The 20,818-nt window shown below is 36.6% G+C and overlaps 1 protein-coding gene across 1 annotated transcript in view; it reads left to right on the top strand.

Annotated features, from left to right (window-relative positions):
- LOC306871752 (putative voltage-dependent N-type calcium channel subunit alpha-1B) overlaps nt 1-20,818 on the top strand; it is a gene marked incomplete at its 5' end in the record, with an annotated part of 98,271 nt that overhangs the window by 6,490 nt on the left and 70,963 nt on the right. Inside the window, 3 exons of the mRNA XM_079419885.1 lie at nt 19,084-19,175; nt 19,366-19,518; nt 19,650-19,837. Of these exons, the coding sequence (XP_079276011.1) occupies nt 19,084-19,175; nt 19,366-19,518; nt 19,650-19,837 (433 nt within the window). The remainder of the gene's footprint in view (nt 1-19,083; nt 19,176-19,365; nt 19,519-19,649; nt 19,838-20,818) is intronic.

Below are 20,818 nucleotides of genomic sequence, written 5' to 3'. Positions count from 1 at the left end.
TAGTTATTGTTGAATTTGAAACCACAAGATGAGATTTAATGATTTTTTTTATTGAAAAGTCTGAAAGAACATGATTTAGAAAAGGAGTCTCAAACTCAGTTGAACCTTAATGACAAATGCATAGGCCTATGTTTCTAAAATATGATAAAAAAATAAAATAAAAAAGATTCAGCAATTGGCTCGGTTATACAGTTGGCAGTATAACGGACGCTTTTTGGGGCCAATTTTGAGGTTTGTTGTTATTGTCAACTAGGCTTTTATTAAGCCATATTAATAAATTATATTATGTTAATACACTTGGCTGCTGTGTAAGAATCATTTAAGAACGGTATAAGATAACATTAAATGGCAAACCAAAATGCAAAAACTGAAACAACTGATTTTCACACTGGATTTAAGGATGGACTATGAATGCTTGAGGGTCCGTATGAAACTAGCGTTAGTTTAAGACCCTTGATTTAGAATCGCCTGCTTTTCATGAAATATATGTGCTTACATTATATTTCACTCCTCCATCTGTTGAGGGCTGTGTAGGTGGTATGGAATATCCTGCTGCTTCTAGCACAACGTCAAGAAGCTAACTCAAGTTTTAAACACCATCTGTCCAGAGCTTTCACTTTTGCTTTGTCCTGTTTGATTGCTGCATTCTGGGGAGTAAAAAATGCTAATATTCCTATTACAGGAGCTCTGTCTTTCTTATTTTATCTAGTTCCAAGCTCCCATTTTGTCTAACTGTATGTGGTAAAGATATAAGTATATATATATATATATATATATATATATAAGTGTATATACAGTGCCCTCCATAAGTATTGGAACAGTAAAGACAAAATTGCTCTGTTGGCTGTGGAGTCAAGACATTTGCAAATATGATTAAAAGATGAATATGAGACAAAACTACAGAATATCACATTTTATTATTAGCCGTTTCAACACATACATGTTTTACCAAATAAAAAGAACAGCACTTTTAGAGTTCATCCCACTCATTGATGTGAGCATAAGTATTGGAACAGCTGAACATAAGGCAGATATAAAAGATTAAAAGCTATTATTTAGTTGCAGATCCCTTGCGCACAATCACAGCAGTGAGTCTGTGACCCATAGACATCACCAGACTCTTGGTCTCATCTTTGAAATACTTTTCCCAGCCTTTAATGCAGCCAACTCCAGTTGTTGCTTGTTTTGGGGAGTTTCTGCCTTTACTCTCCTCTCCAGCTGGTGAAATTCATGTTCAATCGGATTTGAATCTGGAGATTGATTTGGGCAATCTAAGACTTTCCATTTCTTTGCCCTTATAAATTCCTTGACTGAACTGTCTGGGTGTTTTGGGTCATTGTCCTGATGCAATATGAAGCACTTCCCAATGAATCTGGTGGCATTTTTTTGAATATTGGTAGGCAAGATGGTTTTGTACCCTTCCAAATTCATTCTGCTACTGTCATCATACATTAAGTCATCAGTAAAGTTGAGAGGGCCTGTTCCAGAGGCAGCCACGCATGCCCATGCCATGACACCACCTCCACCATGCTTTACAGATGAGGCTGTATGCTTGGGATCATTTGCAGTTACCTTTTTTTTTCTCCACATTTTTGCTTTCCCATCACTTAGATAAAGGTTCATCTTTGTCTCATCGGTCCATAAACACAGCTCCAAAACTCTTCTGGCTCACCTTTGTGCTTTTTTGCAAACTCTAATCTTGCCTTTCTATTTTTGGTGCTGGTCAGAGGTTTGCATCTTGCTGTGTAGCATCTGTAATTCTGTGTCAAAGTCTCCTGAGGACAGTAGGTGGTCAGAACATCACCCCAGCTTTCTGGAAGTTGTTGGTGTTTTTACAGACACGTCTTTTATGGTTCATTTTCACAGCTTTTATGATTTGTCTGTCATCAACTACTGTTGTTTTCTCAGCCGATCAGGTAGTTGTTGGTTGCTGGTGTCGCTGGTGGTTTCCAAACTCTTGATTTCTTCATGCCCTTTGTTTTTGCTAGAGCTCTAATTGACTTCCTCTTTTCTTTTAGCATCCAAATTGCTTGCTTTTCTCTCAAAGTCAACTCCCTCATCTTCATCCTGGTTTGTGTGTGTCATCATCGAATGCAAGATTCAGAATACAGAAGTAATGGATATAACTGATACGACACATTCCCTGCTTTTAATATCTGAAGAATTAATGCAACAGGACACAGCTGATCACTTAGAAAGACCTGTGAGGCAACTGCTCCAATACTTATGCTCACATCAGATAGGGGGATTAAACTCTAAAAGTGCTGAACTTCTTAGCTGGTAAAACATCTATGTGTTGAATCACCCAATAATAAAATGTGACATTCTGTAGTTTTGTCTCCTATTCATCTTTTCATATTCATATTCATCATATTTGTAAATGTCTTGACTCCACAGCCAACAGAGCAATTTTGTCTTTACTGTTCCAATACTTTTGGAGGGCACTGTATATATATTGATCTCATTCGCTGCATTGAGTAACAGCCTACACTGTGTCAATTCCACCTTGCTGTTGAAGAAATAGATTTTGCAGTAGTTGCACCTCTTAAAGCAATATCCTGATTTTCCCCTCTCTTGATTCTCTGGGAGTAGATTGGGTTTCTGTGGTTGCCACAGAGGACCTTTTCCTGTCAATACTAGTGTGTTCCTGTGGGTGACTAAAGTAATTTGCTTGAAGGGAGACAGTATTTTAGACATTCAGGGTGTCGCAATCCTCCCTTGGTGCTGACATAAACGTGGCGATGTCATTAATTGATGAAGACAGTTTGAAATGCTTGACAAGTTGTCAGGGTTTTAAAAGCAAGGTGCTTTGTTGTGATTGATCTCCAAGTAGATTTTCTCTGATGTATGTACTGTATCATGTTGTGATCTGTTTGGTGGCCTAGAGTGAGTTCTGTGCATCTTTTAGCACATAGATCAGGTCAAGAGGTGTGGGATCAAACAATCATGAATTTTGCATTGTGTGAGTGGAGCATATTGAATCAGCTCTCCCACTGTTGCTACTCATTGTCTCTGATGTTCAAACTAAGGATTTGGGTTGTCATAATAGCGATTTTTCGTAGTTTATCCCAATGCCAGTCCTTGATTCTCCTAACAGAGTTGATTTTTGCTTTACCACAGTATGCGAATATGCTACAAACAATTTTATTTAAATAGTTGTAGTTAAATGCAATGCATTTATTTATATATATATATATATATATATGTGTATATATGTATGTTTAATATCAAATAATAATATAAAAATTAAAAATTCGTTAATTGAAATTTAAAAGTAGAATTGATTTTGGTCAGTATCAGTAACCAAAAATTGTTTCTGCTTTAGGACCATCAACCATGGAAGCCCGTTTCCGCCACTGAATAAAAATAAAAAAGGTAACTGCGAGTTTTTCTCACAATTGGGAGTTTTGCGTAATACAAACTTTCAATTCTGACTTTTTTTTTCTCAGAATTGTGTGATATAAACTTGCAATATCCAGAAATAAAGTCAGAATTGCGAAATAAAAACACACAATTCTGACCTTTCTTACAAATGCGAGTTTGTATATTGCAATTCTGACTTTTTTCTTTTTCTCGCAATTCTTTGCAATTCTTTTTCAGAATTGTGAGATATAAACTCGCAATTGTGACGTGACAGTTATGAAGACTGACATGTTCGCAGAATTGTGAGTTTGTCTTGCACTTCTGAGTTTTTTTCTTTCAATTGCGAGTTTATATCACGCAATATTGACTTTATTTATCAGAATTGTGAGTTTATACCTCGCAATTCTGAGTTTATAACTCGCAACTGTAAGTTTATATCATATAATTCTGCAAAATCTTTTTTCAGAATTTCGTGTTTGTTGCAATTCTGAGAAAAAAGTCTGAATTGTGAGATGAAAAAGTCGCAATTACCTTTTTATTTTTTATTCAGTGGTGGAAAAGGGCTTCCATAAATTACAAACATGATCAAATCTGCCAAAATTCTAATTCTGTTTTTTTTTGCTGCTTCCAATATTGTCCTGAATAGACCGATACCTACAGGACCATCCCTCTAAGTACTTTTGAGTAGAGACAGCAGCTTCAGTTTATATGCATTCAGTCCTTTGTGAAATTAAGTATCAATAAACATGTCTTTACCCCTGTGATTCAGTAGCTGAAATACAGTGATTTGTTTGGAGGGGTTTGTCTGTGTAAAACCTTTGAGGGTTTGCCTGAGAATATTTGTAGAGGCTTATAGACGTGCTGTCACTGCCTCCTGTTGAGGCACATCACTGAGACACCGTGGGGGTTTCAGTCTGACAAGTGTCAGTGTGTTATGAGTGAGAGCAGGGTGTTAGGTTTGGAGAGAGGGGTTTAGATTAAATACCAGCCAATTAGCAGAGCTCTTCATCACTCGCTCTCGCTCGCTTTCTCTCGGTATCATCTGTACTGCTACTAGCATCTTAAGCAGGTGTCCCTTTGTTATTTTCACAGCTAACTTCTCAATCGTGAGAGCACAGGGAGTCTTTTCTCTTGTGGGAATGGCTAAGCATGGGTTTTGTTTACTCTAACAAAACCTGCTACTGAGGCACTTTCCTTAAAGAAATGATAATGGAAAAAATAGTTTTTCTGTTTATCAGAATTTATGCAGGTCTCTAGGATATTTCAGAACATCTGAACCAGCATAAATCACTCTTTCGATGCAGTATTTATTGTTTTGGCTTTTCTTATATTTGAAGAATCACCATTGTGTTACTTTCAGATAATTGGCTAAGCCTAACAATGTTCCTGTTAATGTGAGATTTAAACCCAGAAGATAAATGAAATACTTCTGTAAATAAGGAGCCATTATATTAGGATTTTTTGTTTTTGTTTGTTTGTTTGTTTGTTAAGAGCACTTAGGTTTATTTAATTATGTTTAATATTTGATTCCTGTTGACCATCATAGTGGAGAGAGACAGGAAATTCTAGGTAGATATATGAAAATGATTTGGGACACACAGCTCTGTCTGAAGCACTTGAACACTCTACCACCACCAGATTTTTAATGCAGCTGTTTTTAAATAATTTTAGCAGATACATTTCTTGTTTCAAAAGTAAATACTTTAACCCAGGCCAGAAGTGATTTCATGGATCTATCTTGAGATGTTGTTGTAGGTGGGGACTATTTAGTGTTAATGATGAAGCCCCTGTAATTTATTCTCTGAGGCAAGGCCTTGTCCTTTAAAATCACATACATAGCTGTGATAAGACATTTTATTCCCAGCAATACGTCAGAATCCACCCACAGTGGTGTAAAGAGGCCAAGGCAGGCTAAATAACACTGTGCCCTAAGACATACAGCCAGGGAATAATTATTTCTGTAGTCTCTTCTGTTTTCAGTTGTCCTCGGCTCACCTCACTGTATCTGTTTGCTCTCGTGTAACACTGTGTGTGCGTACGTGCATGTAAAATGAACCTCCAGACTCGATATTCGACTGTTGCACTTATTCTGATAGCGCTCTGAAATCTGTTGGTTTGGGGAGCAGCTGGAGAAATCAGCTGCCTTTTAATCCTAAACAGTGAGAAGCGACTCAGTCAAATATTTGAAAGCGGCTTTGTCTCATAAAGAAACGCAAACAATATCTCAGAGCCTGTCCATTTGGGTCAGGCTTTTCAGTCTCTTTTGAACGGGTTATAATTTGAGGTATATTTCATCACATTCTCTCCCGAGTCACATGGCACTTTAATAGAGGGGTTGTCTGTTTACACACAGGGATGTAGTAGCAGGACTACTGTTTGCATTAGCTAGAGTCATTAGAGTCATATGACCTTTGTAATTCAGCTCTTCTCTATAGCGAAACAAACACATACAGGTATGTGTATATGTACTGATATAAAAATCAGTAAAGAGCTATGAATCATGTTCTCTTCAGTTTTAGGTTGAATGGCCTGGCTGTGAAAAAGCCATTTTAAAGTAAGCAGGATCAGCAATTGTCTGTCTTTTCCCTTTTTTTATTGGTCATTAGAATCCCTCTTACAAGCACAGATAGCCATCATGAAAATGGCCTTTAACAGGAGTTACAATTTATTGTCTGCTCAGTATCCAATAAAACATTTTCACTGAAATGAGACTCACATGCAGGGCATCATATTTCAGTGTTACACCATGTCCTAACCAAACACATTGTGACAATCTTCCAGCACCAAGTGATTTAGGTTGGAGCTGCGTATTTAATTTATGGGAAAAATTGCGAAATCAAATATTGCGAAATTTATTCAGAATAAATCTGCATTTCCATCCCATGTGTTCAGGAGAACAAAATCGTCACATATGGGGGAAGTTGTTGCCATGTTTCCTTATCTATGTGCAAATCATTCAGTCACATGACTTGTTGTGTCAAGGCCAAAGTATACTTAGATTTTTATGCATATGAGAGGGTCCGCTTACAGTGCACATGACGCACTTCTCGTCACCACAATAATACACATGTATAATACACATCTCCTATTAAAAAAAGACCCCAAACTTTTGAACAGTATTGTATGTGGATGGAAACCCAGCTAGTGACTTCCTGATAGTCTCTGATAACCTCAAATGTGTATGAAAGTCACAGTACACTTCCAGTACACATCATGAACTATAGATGAGGCTTATTCGCTCATCCCCGGAGACCCGTGGGTATGATGAGACAGCCACTGAGGTCAGGCAGAGTTTTGTTATGAAATGCAGTGACATTCGGACAGGTGTGTGAGGAAACCCTGCTGGGTGGAGTCCCTCCACAATGACAGCATGTCACCTTTCACTGCAAACCACAGCGCCTCTGTTCGCTAAACACACTTATACACACACATCAAGCTGTGTAAATGTTGAAGACAGAGGATGCTGATGGCGTGATCCCTGCGGATGCATTATATAGCATGCCATGCATGTCCAGTAGCCAGATGTCAGTGTTATTGCAGATCACCAAGCAAACAAACAAATAAAAATAGCTTATTGTGTGAACCCTGCTATTTAATTGGGTGGGAGACAAGGGCCGATGTTTGTCCCCTGATAGCGTCCCATATTGCGATCAGGCTCTCTGGGGTCCTCTTGCTTACTTCTCTCTCATCCTTACATCACTCTCCTCTCTTTTTCCTTCTGGAATACTCCTCCTTTTCCCCTCAGATTTCTCTTTCTTTCATCTTCCCTCATTCATTCACATTCCCTCTTATCCATTTCTCAGAAGTCTCTGTTTCTTCTTTCTGTTGTATCACTCCACGGGCCTGCGTGCTCATACACGTCAGAGCCCGACAGTGGCTGTTAGCAGGAAGTTGGGTTTACGAAAGGAAACGATGATGCTTTAATGCTATTAGCTGGCCGTGTTGAGAGAGAGACTCATTAGTCACTGTATATAAGAATTGACAGTGCAGTCTGCATCGATTACCTTATTTTGTTACTAGCATGTTTTCCCTAGACATCCATTTCTCTGGTTGACATATGGTATTTGGAAATTTGGTGATTTTTTTTTTTTTTTTTTTTTTTTTGTGCCTTGTGTAATATGTGTCTGGCTGACAGTTAAACACCTCCAAAATGGAGAATAGGCTCACAGACACGCAACACACATACAGACACACTGAAATTAAATGATTAAACTAGTATATTAATACTCTATAAGCATATTTACACACACACACACACACAGAGACATAGACATACATGCATACACATTTTGTTGCAGATATAGATATTTGAAACAAGTGATAGGTGACAAGTCTTCTGATTTTAAGAGTTTATATGTCATTTTCAGGTTTCTCTGTGATCATAATATGGGAAAATTGTAAAAACGGACATATCTGTATGAACAAAATGTTAAACTTGAATTAAAAGTTATTTTAAATGTTATAACAGTGATTTTATACTATCTGCATGAGAAAACCTATTAAAGGATTAGTTCACTTTTAAAAAAACTTTTGCTGATAATTTACTCACCCCCATGTCATCCAAGATGTCCATGTCTTTCTTTCTTCAGTCGAAAAGAAATGAAGGTTTTTGATGAAAACATTTCTCCATATAATGGACTTCAGTGGGACCCAAACGGTTCAAATTCCAAATGACAGTTTCAGTGCAGCTTCAAAGGCTTAAAAGGGCTTTAAACGATACCAGACGATGAATAAGGGTGTTATCTAGCGAAACGATCGGTCATTTAAAAAATAAATAAAAAAGTTTAAGTTTTATAAGTACAAATGCTCGCCTTGCTCTGTTCTGTGATGCGCGTTCGTGACGTCACGTAATACGCAATGACGTTGAAAAGGTCACGGTTGATTTAGGCGGAAGTACCGAGTCAGTGTTTACAAATGTGCGGAAGGAGGACCATATACACATATTCAAATGTCTTTGTGTCAGTTTATCGTATAAAATGCCCATTTCGTGTGCGAATCCTGGGTGTTTTAATATTAAAAAGCCTACTGACTCGGTACTTCCGCCTAAGTCAACCGTGACCTTTTCCACGTAATTGCGTATTACATGACGTCACGAACGCGCATCACAGAACAGAGCAAGGCGAGCATTATCATAAAGTTTCAAGTTTTTGTTTAGGTTTTATAGGCTTTTGGGTATATGTGGCCACGCCCCCTTTTTAAATGAGCCAATTATAGCTAACCAAAGGACAAAATTTAATTTTGTTTCGATAATTATTGATCTAGAGAGTTCAGAGATTGAGCGAAAAACCAGGGACTAGTTCGCAAAAGTAGGTTTTTAACATATTTGTGAATAATTAATAAACGATTTGATTGACAGATGGTTCTAGAGGCAAAGTTGCTCATTGTGAGGAGATCTATCAAATGATGTGCATATTGTGTGGATATGTTAAACACCACGTGATTACAGAGCCAAAAAACTCGTTAGCGCCAACTAGTGGCCGATTTCTTTCAAAATTCTTACAGCCATGAGTCGAACATGGCCACCGAGTCTCGTTCCGACCGACCTCCGTTAACCTTGTTTAGTAGGTGCTTAAACTTGTTTGGCCAATGGCGGCCATGTTTTTTGAGATACACCAATGTCCTCATAGACGCTTGTGCCCCTTCGGACGAAGACACTGCATACCAATTTTTAAGTCGATCAGACCAACGGTTGTTTGGTTATAGCCATTTATATGTTTTTTCCGTCTTTTAGCGCCCCCGAGTGGCAGATCTGCGCATTTTTTTTTATTTGACCAAAGATTGACCTCGTACATATGTGTACCGAGTTTGGTGAAGATATCCGTTCCAGAGTTATACTTCAAATAACATTTGGCTAACGTTAGCATAGATGTTAATTGGCGTACCGTTTCGCACGAAAATCGAAATTTCAACTTTTTTTTTATAATTATTGATATTCAGTGTCCACAGAATATTTCTGCATTGGTTTGATTCCGATCGGGCGAAAAACCTAGGACTAGTTCGCAAAAGTAGGTTTCAGATTTAACTTAATTTTGCGGAAAAACCATGTGTCGCAGAGCAAATCCATCGGACTCATGTTCGTGCTGACCCAAGGATCGCAACGATGTAAAGTTTTTCAGTCTACGACAAACGATGTTAAACTGAAATTAGGCCATTTGGGACGAGCCTTTGTATCTGACAAGAAGGCCGGACTACTACCATCTGACCAAGTTTCAGCTCTCTAGGCTTTATGGTTTGGGCTGCACAATCAGTTTTAGGGAAGAATAATAATAATAATAAAAAAAATCCTAACAAATACAATAGGGTTTCAGCACTGCGTGCTTGAACCCCTAATAATTATTAAATATTCATTGTATACTATGTAGCTGCATGTTTCTATCCATTAAGAAGTTATTGTTCTGAATTAGCATTTTTATACCTTAACAAGGTGCTTTTAAATTCTCATGTTGAAAACCTCTGCTGAAGGAACATGCGTTTCAAAAACGATCAAAAACCTCCAAATGATGTAGCTTCACCATAGAACATCCAGTGACCATGAATAAGTGTTAAATGCTCAATCACGTCTCCCTAATGATAAGACGACCTGAAGTCATGTTTAGAGCGGTGTTGAGCTGAGTGGTGCTCACAGAGAAAAGCTGTTATCCATAACAAGAGACACATGATGCTTTGTGTCTGACACTCCTCGCATTATCTCCACATAAAGCATTGATCTGTGGTTATTGTCTAAAGAGCTTGAATGCACTCACATTACGCAAAGCTCACAAATGATTGCCTATTAGTCGCTTGTTAGAGTTTAGAGATTTTTATTTTAAGGGCTTCCATTTTGTACTTTTCAGAATAATCTGACCATGGCCTCTAAGTTAAATGCGTTTTGGCTCCCAGTTTTGGTCTGTATATTTTTGGTAATGATAAAGAATCTTTCATGGACACTGTTCACAGAGTGTTTCTGGATTATTTTTGCGTCCATATCATATGGCCTGCTAAGCTGCAGGAGCACTGAGCTTGTTGATTGATTCGTCTATTTGAAGTGCAAGGCCACTGAGGTCCTGTGACCTATTTGTTCTCATAAATTCTTAATATTTTATTTCCTGGTACTCCAGCTGTTCTCTTTCATGGCCGACATTGGTTGGCATGGAGATCTCTAACTGTCTGTCAGTCTTAGCTTTAAATTAAATTGCACTTTTGGGTCTTGTTTGCTACCTCACTTCAAATTCAAGAATTCAAATTCAAGTGCTTGCAGTGCCATGGTCATGGCTTTGATTCCAAGAGAATGTGTTAAGTGATCAAATGCATGCCTTGAATTTAGTGGTGGGTGATATACCGTAGACACGACTAACCGGTAGAAATTTTAGACACGATTAAACGGTGCAATCCATTTGCATGCGTTTTGATTTTAAGCCGTTGAAATGAAATCAGCAGCGAAAGAGAACTCATTTCGCTACATGCACGCACGGTCTGAGAGATTGTTTCTTAGCACTATCGGATGAAATTACTCATATCGTGACATAAGATTTTGGTCATATTGTCCACCCCTACCCTGAATGGATTGCAGGTCACTTTGAAAAAGCATCTGCAAATTGCATAAGTCATCCTAAATGTGTGCATTTTTGGAACACTGCTCGACCATCTAGTTTTGATAACTGGGGATAACTTTCATTTAGTGTCCAGGAATACATTTATATCATGAATTGTAAAATGAATTTAAGGCCTTTTGCTTTGTATGATTTGTAAGGCTGTCTGCAGTGTCTTGATATAGTGCTGTCTTAAATGAGACTTGTATGTCCATCTTTTGAGTATGAGATATATACATTCAATGAAAGAATGGCAGTGAAAACTCCCTCATGTTCCAGATTTTCTTACCTTTTGTTTCCCTTTGTCCTCAGCTCCCAAAACTCATCTCTGTTTCTCTTTCGTTCCTCTCCCTTTCTCTCGCTCTATCTGTCATAGTGTTCTAATGAGAGTGGTGGAGACCTTTGTCTCTATGGTGATAAGACTGGTTGTCTCCAGTGTGTGTTTCCTCCTTGCTCAGAGGTTGGAAAAGCCCTTCACTTTCTCCCCTGATGTGTCAGTTCAGGTTCTGGAACAACACATTTAATCTAGAGCGTGGCCAATTAAAAAGATGCCTACTACTGAAGCACTAAAGCAGCTACTAGACATTGTGTTCGATTATAAAGTAATAATTACAGGAAAAAGGGACACACAGATGCCTTTGGGTATAGAAACCTGTTCCAAACAACGCAGTCACTCCCATATGCCTAGAATGTGCAAGTTAGCCCCTAGATAAGTCTCCATTTGTGATGCATCATGGTTTACCAATATCTGCCATGCATGATTCATTCACATTTCAGAGATTGGATGAGGAAAAGGAAATAACCGGGATGCTGCAGCTGTGTAATTTGTGTTTGAATCTGCTCAGCTATGAGCCGTGCTCTACAATTACGGAGTGAGTGTGCCCCATGCCAGCCCAGAATAATAGAGCCCAAATGCTTATTTAATGAACTGTTTGGCCAACTGTTAAAATGCTAAATACACAGCTAGCATTTCTATGTGCATGCCTGAGCTGAGAATGATCATATAGCTCTGTGCCACTAATAAATGTCCTGTAGTGCATTTATTTTATTATGTAGGGCATTCATCATATCTTAAGCCTTATTATTAATTTTCTTTGTAGAAAATGATAAATAATAAGTGTAGAAAAAATAATAAATGTAGAAAAATTATACCCATTATTAAATCATTAGCCTAGAATGAAGTTTAATAGAATAGTTCACCAAAAAAATTAAATTCTGTCGTCATTTACCCATTCTCATTTCATTTCAGATTCTTCAGTGGAACGCAAAAAAAAAACCAACCCAAAAAATATTTTTGTAGAATTTTGACTATAAAAGCTGTCCTTATCGCTGTAGCTATATGATTTTCACTTATCTCTTATTTAGTAATAATATTTATTAATATTACCATTAGTATTATTAGTAGTAGTTTAATTTTTGTCAGGAATACAGGATGATTTAATGTTATATTACGCAGAAATACTGTATGTTGGTTAATTCATAACTTAATAAACAAATGAAAAACTAATAAATTAAAATCAATAAAAAATAAGCCAAGTGAAATAATATTCTTATATTAAATACAAACAAAAAGCGTAATCAGATTTGCTTATGATTTCATTTAATTCTAATTAATTAGGATTTGTTTTGTTTAAATGACTATTTTTATATTATTAATCAATTGATTATAATATCTGAATATTTTATATTGAATTTTTCTCTACAATTGAAAGATTTGGTGGAGGTATGAGATTTTAATATTGTTTTTTTCACACAGAGCTATTTTATTGTTTCAGAAGACCTATAAATGCAAGTTTGACATCGTCTGTCATACTTAATTTTGTAAATATGACAAATCTTCATTTTTGTGTGAACTGTCCCTTTAAGAGTGCAGAAGAATTCCTCTATAGATTCAGTCACCAGTGCATAATGATTCCAGTGATCTCTTCCTTATCTAATCTAGTCTGCCTCGCCAGGGAATTGATAGCTCATCAGCACAGCGGGATCTGGAGGGTCATTACCGAGGGGTTATGGAATCCATTTACAGATGTGCCATATGTTTTTATTATTGTTGTGATATTGAGAGGTCTGTTTGCATCTCCGACTACTGAAAATGAGAGTGAGCAACAGAGAGACATTCAGTGGCATGAACAAATGGTGCTCAGATCAGCGACTGTATTCAACAAATGCAAAGTCTTTTTCTATTATTCCAATCATTTCATGGTAAATTTCTATCTTCATAAGCATTTCTATTGTTTTTCTGTGCCCCGTCCCCCTCAAATTACTTCATTATTTGTGTGAGAAAGCAATAATACATCCAAGCCACAGACTCTGCACAACAGCTCAATGAAAAACACGGATATATAAGTGTTTGTTCTGTACTGCTCTCAAAAATTGTCACAAAATTGAAAAATTATCTCTCACCTCTATTGCGCATACCTAGATTTCATATGTTTGCGCTGATTGTGGTGAAGTAGCAAATGCATTATTTATTCCTCTCTGAAGCTTGATGAATTATGAAGAATGCATGGTGCCAATTTTCTAAAACCATAGTCAACTGCATTAGATTAATTGCAAAATATGCCTCTCAAGCATTTTTCTAGCTGATGAAGTTCTTTGTTATTCTGCGGTAACTGTTAGAACTTGCAGTTGTGTGTCACTCATCAATCCGACAGCGTTCAGGAAGTTCTGATAGATGTCTTTGATCTCACCCTGGAGCTTTCTTCAGGTATTCTAGACCTCGTTCTGTCAGATCTTCTGCCTCCAATGACAGCGCTTTCTGATTTTGCATTGTTTGGCCCAAGCAAACAAAGAGAAACTGCTTCACAGGCTTCTATTGGCTGGAGTAAAAACCTGTCAGTCAAAGATCAGTCTGGAATAATGAATGGCATCTCAGCTGTGCTAAAGACAGGTTGACTTTGACCTTGTCTTTGCTAATCTGTGTATAAATGCTGTCTATTATAGAAGCTGGAGATGCTGCCTGGAATGATGTTGGCACAGTCAGCTAAGACAAAAGAAGCCTAGCTGCTGGCCTTAGTTATCTTCCAGTCGTCCTGTTGGCATGAAGTCTGTTGGAAGAATTGCGCCTTCATGGCTTGTTTGAATTTTTTTTTTTTTAACGGTTGAGTCTTCCTGCGCTGGGACATGAGCGCTGGAGTATAACTGCTGATCTCTTCAGCTCCATTACGTAGCTATTCTCCTAGCAGGGGCTTGTGTGTTTTTATGCCTGCTTGTGCAGATGTTGCTAACTTAAGATGTTCATAAGTTTGCATGTGATAGCTGTGTTGGGCGATTAAATAATGATGTCATCATAAAGAAAAATGCTAAAATTGATCTCTCAATTGCCAAACTTTTTAGAAGATGTCTATGCATATTGAAATGCATCTGTCTATTTTTCTGTCAGTCAGTCACCCAACATTTCCCTGTTTTATTAAATGTTGTAAATTGTTAAGTGTTTATTCATATTTGGGGACTTTGATTTCCCAAATTTATTATATATATATATATATATATATACACACAGATGCATCTCAAAAAATTAGAATATCGTGAAAAAGTAAAAAGAAATTCTTGTAACTTATTTCAAAAAGTGAAACTTTCATATATTCTAGATTCATTACATGTAAAGTAAAACATTTCAAAAGTTTTGTTTTAATTTTGATGATTAGAGATTACAGGTCATGAAAGACAAATCTCCAGTATCTCAAAATATTAGACTATTTCCTAAGATCACTCAAAAAAAAAAGATTTACAAAAAAGAAAAGTTCAAGTTCTTTAAAGTATGTTCATTTTTGTACTCAATACTTGGTCGGGGCTCCTTTAGCAGAAATGACAGCATCAATGAGGAGTGACATGGAAGCAATCACAAATTAAGATATTTTTGTTGAAATCCAAGAGCTTTCTGACCCTACATAGATAGCAACACAACAATCAATACGTTCAAGACCCAGAGAGGTAGTAAGGACATCATTAAAATAATCCATGTGACATCAGTGGTTCAACTGCAATGTTATGAAGCTACGAGAATAATTTTTTGGATGCAAAGAAAACAAAAACAATGACTTTATTCAACAATTTCTTCTCTTGTCTGTCAGTCTTTGACACACGTTCAGGAAAGTACCAAAATGCATGCTTGCAAACAAGGTGCAGCTCATCCGGGTGAACAATCTCTTTAAGAAATGTTCAGTGTAGGTCTTGTTTACCTTTGTAATTGTATGTACTGCACACTGAGAGTCTCTTTTCATTATATTCTTGTGCGTGGGGTCTCGATGAGGCTCTTGTATTCACACAGTCTGTTTGTGTGTCTCTCTGTCTGCACAGGGTCTAATGTAGGGCAGAATGTCTGACCAAGTAAAATCCACTGAGCGAATGGAGATACAGCACTAATTTTAAAATAGTACTTAGTGCCATCTAAGTGATGTCCTTTGGCCTATAATTAGTGCAATAGCTTCTCAGATCTTGAACAGTGCCTAAAGGCAGTGTATGAAACTCAAATGTGTTTTGGATGCAGCTCTTATAATGATTTGACCTTGCTCATGATTGGAGCAACAAAGCCTGAATGATGCGAATGGTTTCTAGAGATTTCTTGCTGAAAAAAATAAAATAATTGATCTTTTTAAAACACAAAAGAGGCCAAAGACAAATGGTGCAACGGCAAGCAATTCTTCTCTCAGAGTGGCTTAATATACAGAGACATGGAACAGATAATACAGTCAACGTTTTGTATGCTTATATTTTAGAGACTATCTCAAGAGATGTGGGTCACAAATGAATTGTTTATTCTTGAAGACAAGTCACTGGCTCACACACTAACAGCGTAAATGATTAGAAATGAATCTGAAGCTCTTTTATGTTTTTAAACTTGTGATCTGGATGAGTACTATTTACATTGATAAAAAAAAAAAAAAAATATGCATAATATTATAAATTATGTAACTATTATTCAGATTTGATCAAATTATTGCATTACAAATCTAACAAACAATATGAAATTAGCGTCTGTTTTCACGTGACTTCTGTATGATGGTAGGAGTCTTTTATTTAAGCAGTTGAGCATGTTCTACTCTCCCAGAGCTGTTAAAGGGCAGCGTGCAGTGCTTTACTTTAGCAGAGTATCATCTTACTCTGAGCATTGTTTGCCTGAGCATTGGATTTCCCTGGTGGATGTATAGAGCATCCTCTTGTCTCAGTGTTGTCACAGGTTAAGCCATCCTCTCAGGTTCATTCAGTGTCTCAGTGACACAGCTAGTAAATCAACAGAATTGCAGTGAAAACATTGAGGAGAAATTGATACTATGCCGTATATAAAAGCTAGCAGTTTTTAACTGCTGTGTTGAATCAGACTGAAGGGAACAATAAAAAAGACACTTAAAGCTGGAGATGTGAGAGCAGAGATGGATCTTTCAGCTATGATGTTTGATGATCTGATGTATCTCTCGCTATAATGTGGGAGTTAGCTGTAGGCTTTTTATTGGTCAATAATTAGTAGTCCGCTCAAGTTTCAATATCACTTACTCGTTTGGTAAAAAAGTAGATGTTTTGCACAGTTTATACGTCAATAGCATATAGTGACCACTGACCAAGTTTTGATAAGGACAAAAAAATAAAAGTGGTTTATACAGTTTGTGCAGCATATTTAAAATCTTCTGAAGCTGCAATTTACAAAAATGTAGTATACAAAAGTAAAGTAGTTATTCACTAAAAATTGCTTTCAAACTTCATGAACATTTCATTCAGTCATTCACATGTACATACATTGAAATATGTTCTATAAAAATGCCAAATGCTATTGATTTTTGCATGTTTTATAACCAGTTATGATGCACTAAGTTTGAATATAGAGGAACATAATACCGAGGGGGTCCATAATACCGAGTAATTACCTAGTTAAGTACTTAGTAGTAGCCGTTGTACTTACATTTAATAAAATGTACTTATCATGTAACTAAGTTATGGAACAGCCTGTACTTACAGTTTGTAATTATATACATGTAATAGGCAGCTACTGTTACACATATGTAACACATCGAGTCTGTTACACAGCAACTTATGTAACCAAAAGATTGTTACATGTGTTGCAGACATTATACAACGTAATTATAAATGTAAGTACACAGACATAAGTGTATTAAGATTGTACTTAAGTGTACTAGTAGTGGTGTAACAGACTCAGTCTGTTACATATGTGTAACAGTAGCTGCCTATTACATCTACATAATTACAAACTGTAAGTACAGGTTGATCCATAACTTAGTTACATGATTGTGTTTCATGTAAGTACAACGGCTACTACTAAGTACTTAATTAGGTAATTACTCTGTATTACGACACCTTAAAATAAAGTGTTACTGAACATGTTTGTCTGATTTTTCAAAAAGACATTAATCATTTTATTTACGATGCATTGATTAACAGTAAAGACGTTTATATTATTACAAACAACATTTCCAAAAAATGCTGTTCTACAGAAATTTCTTCAGAGAAACTTGAAAATATTTAACATTAATAATAAGAAGAAATGTTTCTTGAGCATCTAAACAGCATATTCGAATGACAGTCAGCCATCACAGAAATAAATGAGTATTTAATATATATTAAAATAGAAAATTACTTTTAATTATAATAATATTTCACAATATTACTGTAGTTTTGTTTAAATTAATGCCACTTTGGTGACCATAAGGGACTTATAAACCATTAAAAATGCCATATTGCGTCAAACCTTTGAACGGTAGCTCACATTTTTATTTTTGAGTGAACTTTTTCAATAAGCTAGTCTTGTCTTTTCTTATTTTCTTGCCCTGAGGAGACAACAAATGCAGAACAACTTGAACAGTGCAAATGAGGTTATATACTTCGAGCAGTGTTTTCCTTCTCTGAAGCCACTGACTGCAAGTATTAGTTATCACACCAGCATCTTTCTGCTTCCTTTCTTCCTGTCCTCGAGCAAACATCCATCTGCCTTCAGCATCATCCAGTCTCATTTAGTTAAGTGTCACTGTGTCCCCAGACCAGCTGCGAATCCAAGCTGCGCTTTGGGCCATAATTTGCTGGGCTGTCCCTCTTAGTGAGGCTAGTCTCTTCCGTATGGTGTTTTTATACTAAAAACCACAGCAGAGCACACTTCTGTGGGAGATGAGCGAATGAAAGAGAACTGAGGATAAAGTGAACACTATTAATATATTAATGCATACTGTCCTTGCCTCTCCCTTTCTGCATGTGAAAGCCTGAGAAAGGAGAATGGTCAGAGTTCTCACTAGTCATCGCTGTGTGTGAGAGAAACAGACAGGAGAGTACAATGATTGTATGGCTGTGCTCTAGAGATTGGGGAGGAATTTTTCTACAATTCAGCTATGAGCTGCCATCAGGGAAAGCGGGTCAACATGGGGGAAATAGATTTTAATTGTCTGCGTGAAAGGAGTGATCCATCATAATGCAGAAGATGGCCATTTCTGATGGTGTAGCATCTGATGAAGTTATCTAGTTCTGTTGGCCCTGTTGATTAATGCTGATTTTATAGTAAATGTTAACTAATAAAATGTACTACAGTTCAAAAGTTTGGTTGGTAAGTTTTTTTTGTTTTGTTTTGGGCTGCAGTTATTTAATCAAAAAAAGTGTAAATCAGTAATGTGAATTATAATTACAATTTGAAGTAACCGTTTTCTATTTGAACATATTTTAAGCTGTCATTTATTTATTCCTGTGATGGCAAAGATGAATTTTCAACAGCCATTACTCCAGTCTTGGTGTCAGATGATCTTTCAGAAATCATTCTAACATTTCTTATTGTGATCAGTGTTGAAAACAGTTGTGCTGCTTAATAGTTTTGTTAAAACAGTCACTTTTATTCAGTTGAATGCACCCTTGTTGGATAAATTTAAGATGTTTTGGATAAATATTTATAGTAAAAATGCTTTACAATAAATTTCTATTTAATCAAAAAATGTATATGTGAAACTGAATATGAATAAATCTAAATATTTTCTAGGTAATATTTAATGATTTGCTCTGCCTTTATTACTGATCATATAAAACCCAAATATGTAATTATAGAAAGCATTGTCTCAATAGTTTCACAGTTCTTTTAAAAAAAAAGCATTAAAATGTTTTGCTGCCTTTATATTGTAAAAAATATTTACCTATAAACTGTATTATTGATGTGTGTTCTTAACAGGATTCTCACCATAGTGGGGCCAGACTTTGATTTGCGGACGCTCAGGGCAGTAAGAGTCTTGCGGCCACTCAAACTGGTGTCTGGAATTCCAAGTAAGTCATATTACATAATATTTCTTGCAAGTAAATTTATTAAATAATTCAGAGGAAACATTTAGAAATTGTTTTTGATAAATTGTTAACCAGCTTACTAGTCTTTGCATTTAGTTGTAGTCTAATTGCTTGACAGTTATTGCTGCTTATAACTTACAGTACATGCTGTATCTTCTCTGTATGCCATTAGGTCTCCAAGTGGTTCTGAAGTCCATCATGAAAGCAATGGTTCCTCTGCTTCAGATCGGCCTTCTGCTCTTTTTTGCTATACTCATGTTTGCCATCATTGGCCTAGACTTCTACATGGGCAAGTTTCACCGCACCTGCTTCAGAAACGATACTGGTATGTGAGTTTTAGCATGCTAACGGAGCTTGTGGTTTCAGTTTATTGTGTTTATAAGCACTCATTTGCTCTTAAGTTGCTGTGAAGATTGCTGTGATAGTTTACAGCTGACAGTAATGTTGTTCTATAAGGGGAACAGGCAGCTGAATTTCCATGTGGACTGGATCCTCCAGCTCGGATGTGTGAAGATGGCACAGTTTGTAGGGTTTACTGGACCGGTCCAAATTTCGGCATAACAAACTTTGACAACATCCTGTTCGCTGTGCTCACCGTCTTCCAGTGCATCACTATGGAAGGATGGGTGGACATCCTTTACAATGTGAGTCTAACACTAACAGCTTATTGCATAATTACAGTTGAACAAATTAAGAACAACCGACATAAATTATTCTTGGTCAACTGTTTTGTGGACTTCATGAAAAAGAGAATATGGTCAGTTTTACTGTAGTTTAAAATAGGAATTTTGTGACATTTTAACCATTTTTTTTTTTATTCAAAATGACTGATTTTGTGGTAATTTCCAGAAAATTGCTAAACATTTGTGCAGACATTTTTTGATAATTAATTAGGATAGCACATTTACCATATTATAAATGATGCTAGATGCTTAGTCATACGTGACACAAAGAACAAACTGAGAATGACATCTAAATGTCAAGTTTTGTTTTTATGAGACATTTTGTTGCTGGTAAATCTGACATTGATGATACCACAATAACTGACTGATGGGAAACAAAGTGGTAGCTCATTTAAATAATGCCACAGCAGATCCAGAAAAGGTTATATAAAATTTCCATTTTCATACTTTCATGAACCAAAAAGTCACAATAGCTAAATAATTTTGACATGTATACATAGTGCTCTCATTTTGTGGGCTTCTTGTCAAATGATACCAAGCCAGGAGTGATGTTTACCATGTCCATATTGGATCTTTGCTCAAAGCTAGAGTTTAGTTATATTTATGTGACCAACTAAATAGTCTAATCTAGAATTAACAATCACAGTTAGTGTGGCTCCGAAACTATTTAGTATTTTCAGACAATGAACAGCTATGAATAAGCTGCTAGTCTTCTAGTCCCTGTCATCTTTTACTGCTCTTCTCGAATCATCGACTGAATGCCATGAAGCACCATGCTGTTCACTAGCCTCTGATGTCTTGCTGCTTGGTGATGCTGACTTTCTTTGAACCCTGTACTCTCAGAAGTATCACTACGCTGCTGCAGTTATTCAGGATCATAGACACCTTCCACCCAGGTTAGACACCGCTGAGTCTGAACACTGTGCCATGAAGAGGTGATCC

This window comes from Barbus barbus (assembly GCF_936440315.1).
Source record: "Barbus barbus genome assembly, chromosome: 6".
Classification (NCBI taxonomy): domain Eukaryota; kingdom Metazoa; phylum Chordata; class Actinopteri; order Cypriniformes; family Cyprinidae; genus Barbus; species Barbus barbus.
Note: the sequence above shows the minus strand (reverse complement) of the source record. Positions and strands in the feature narration are given on the sequence as shown.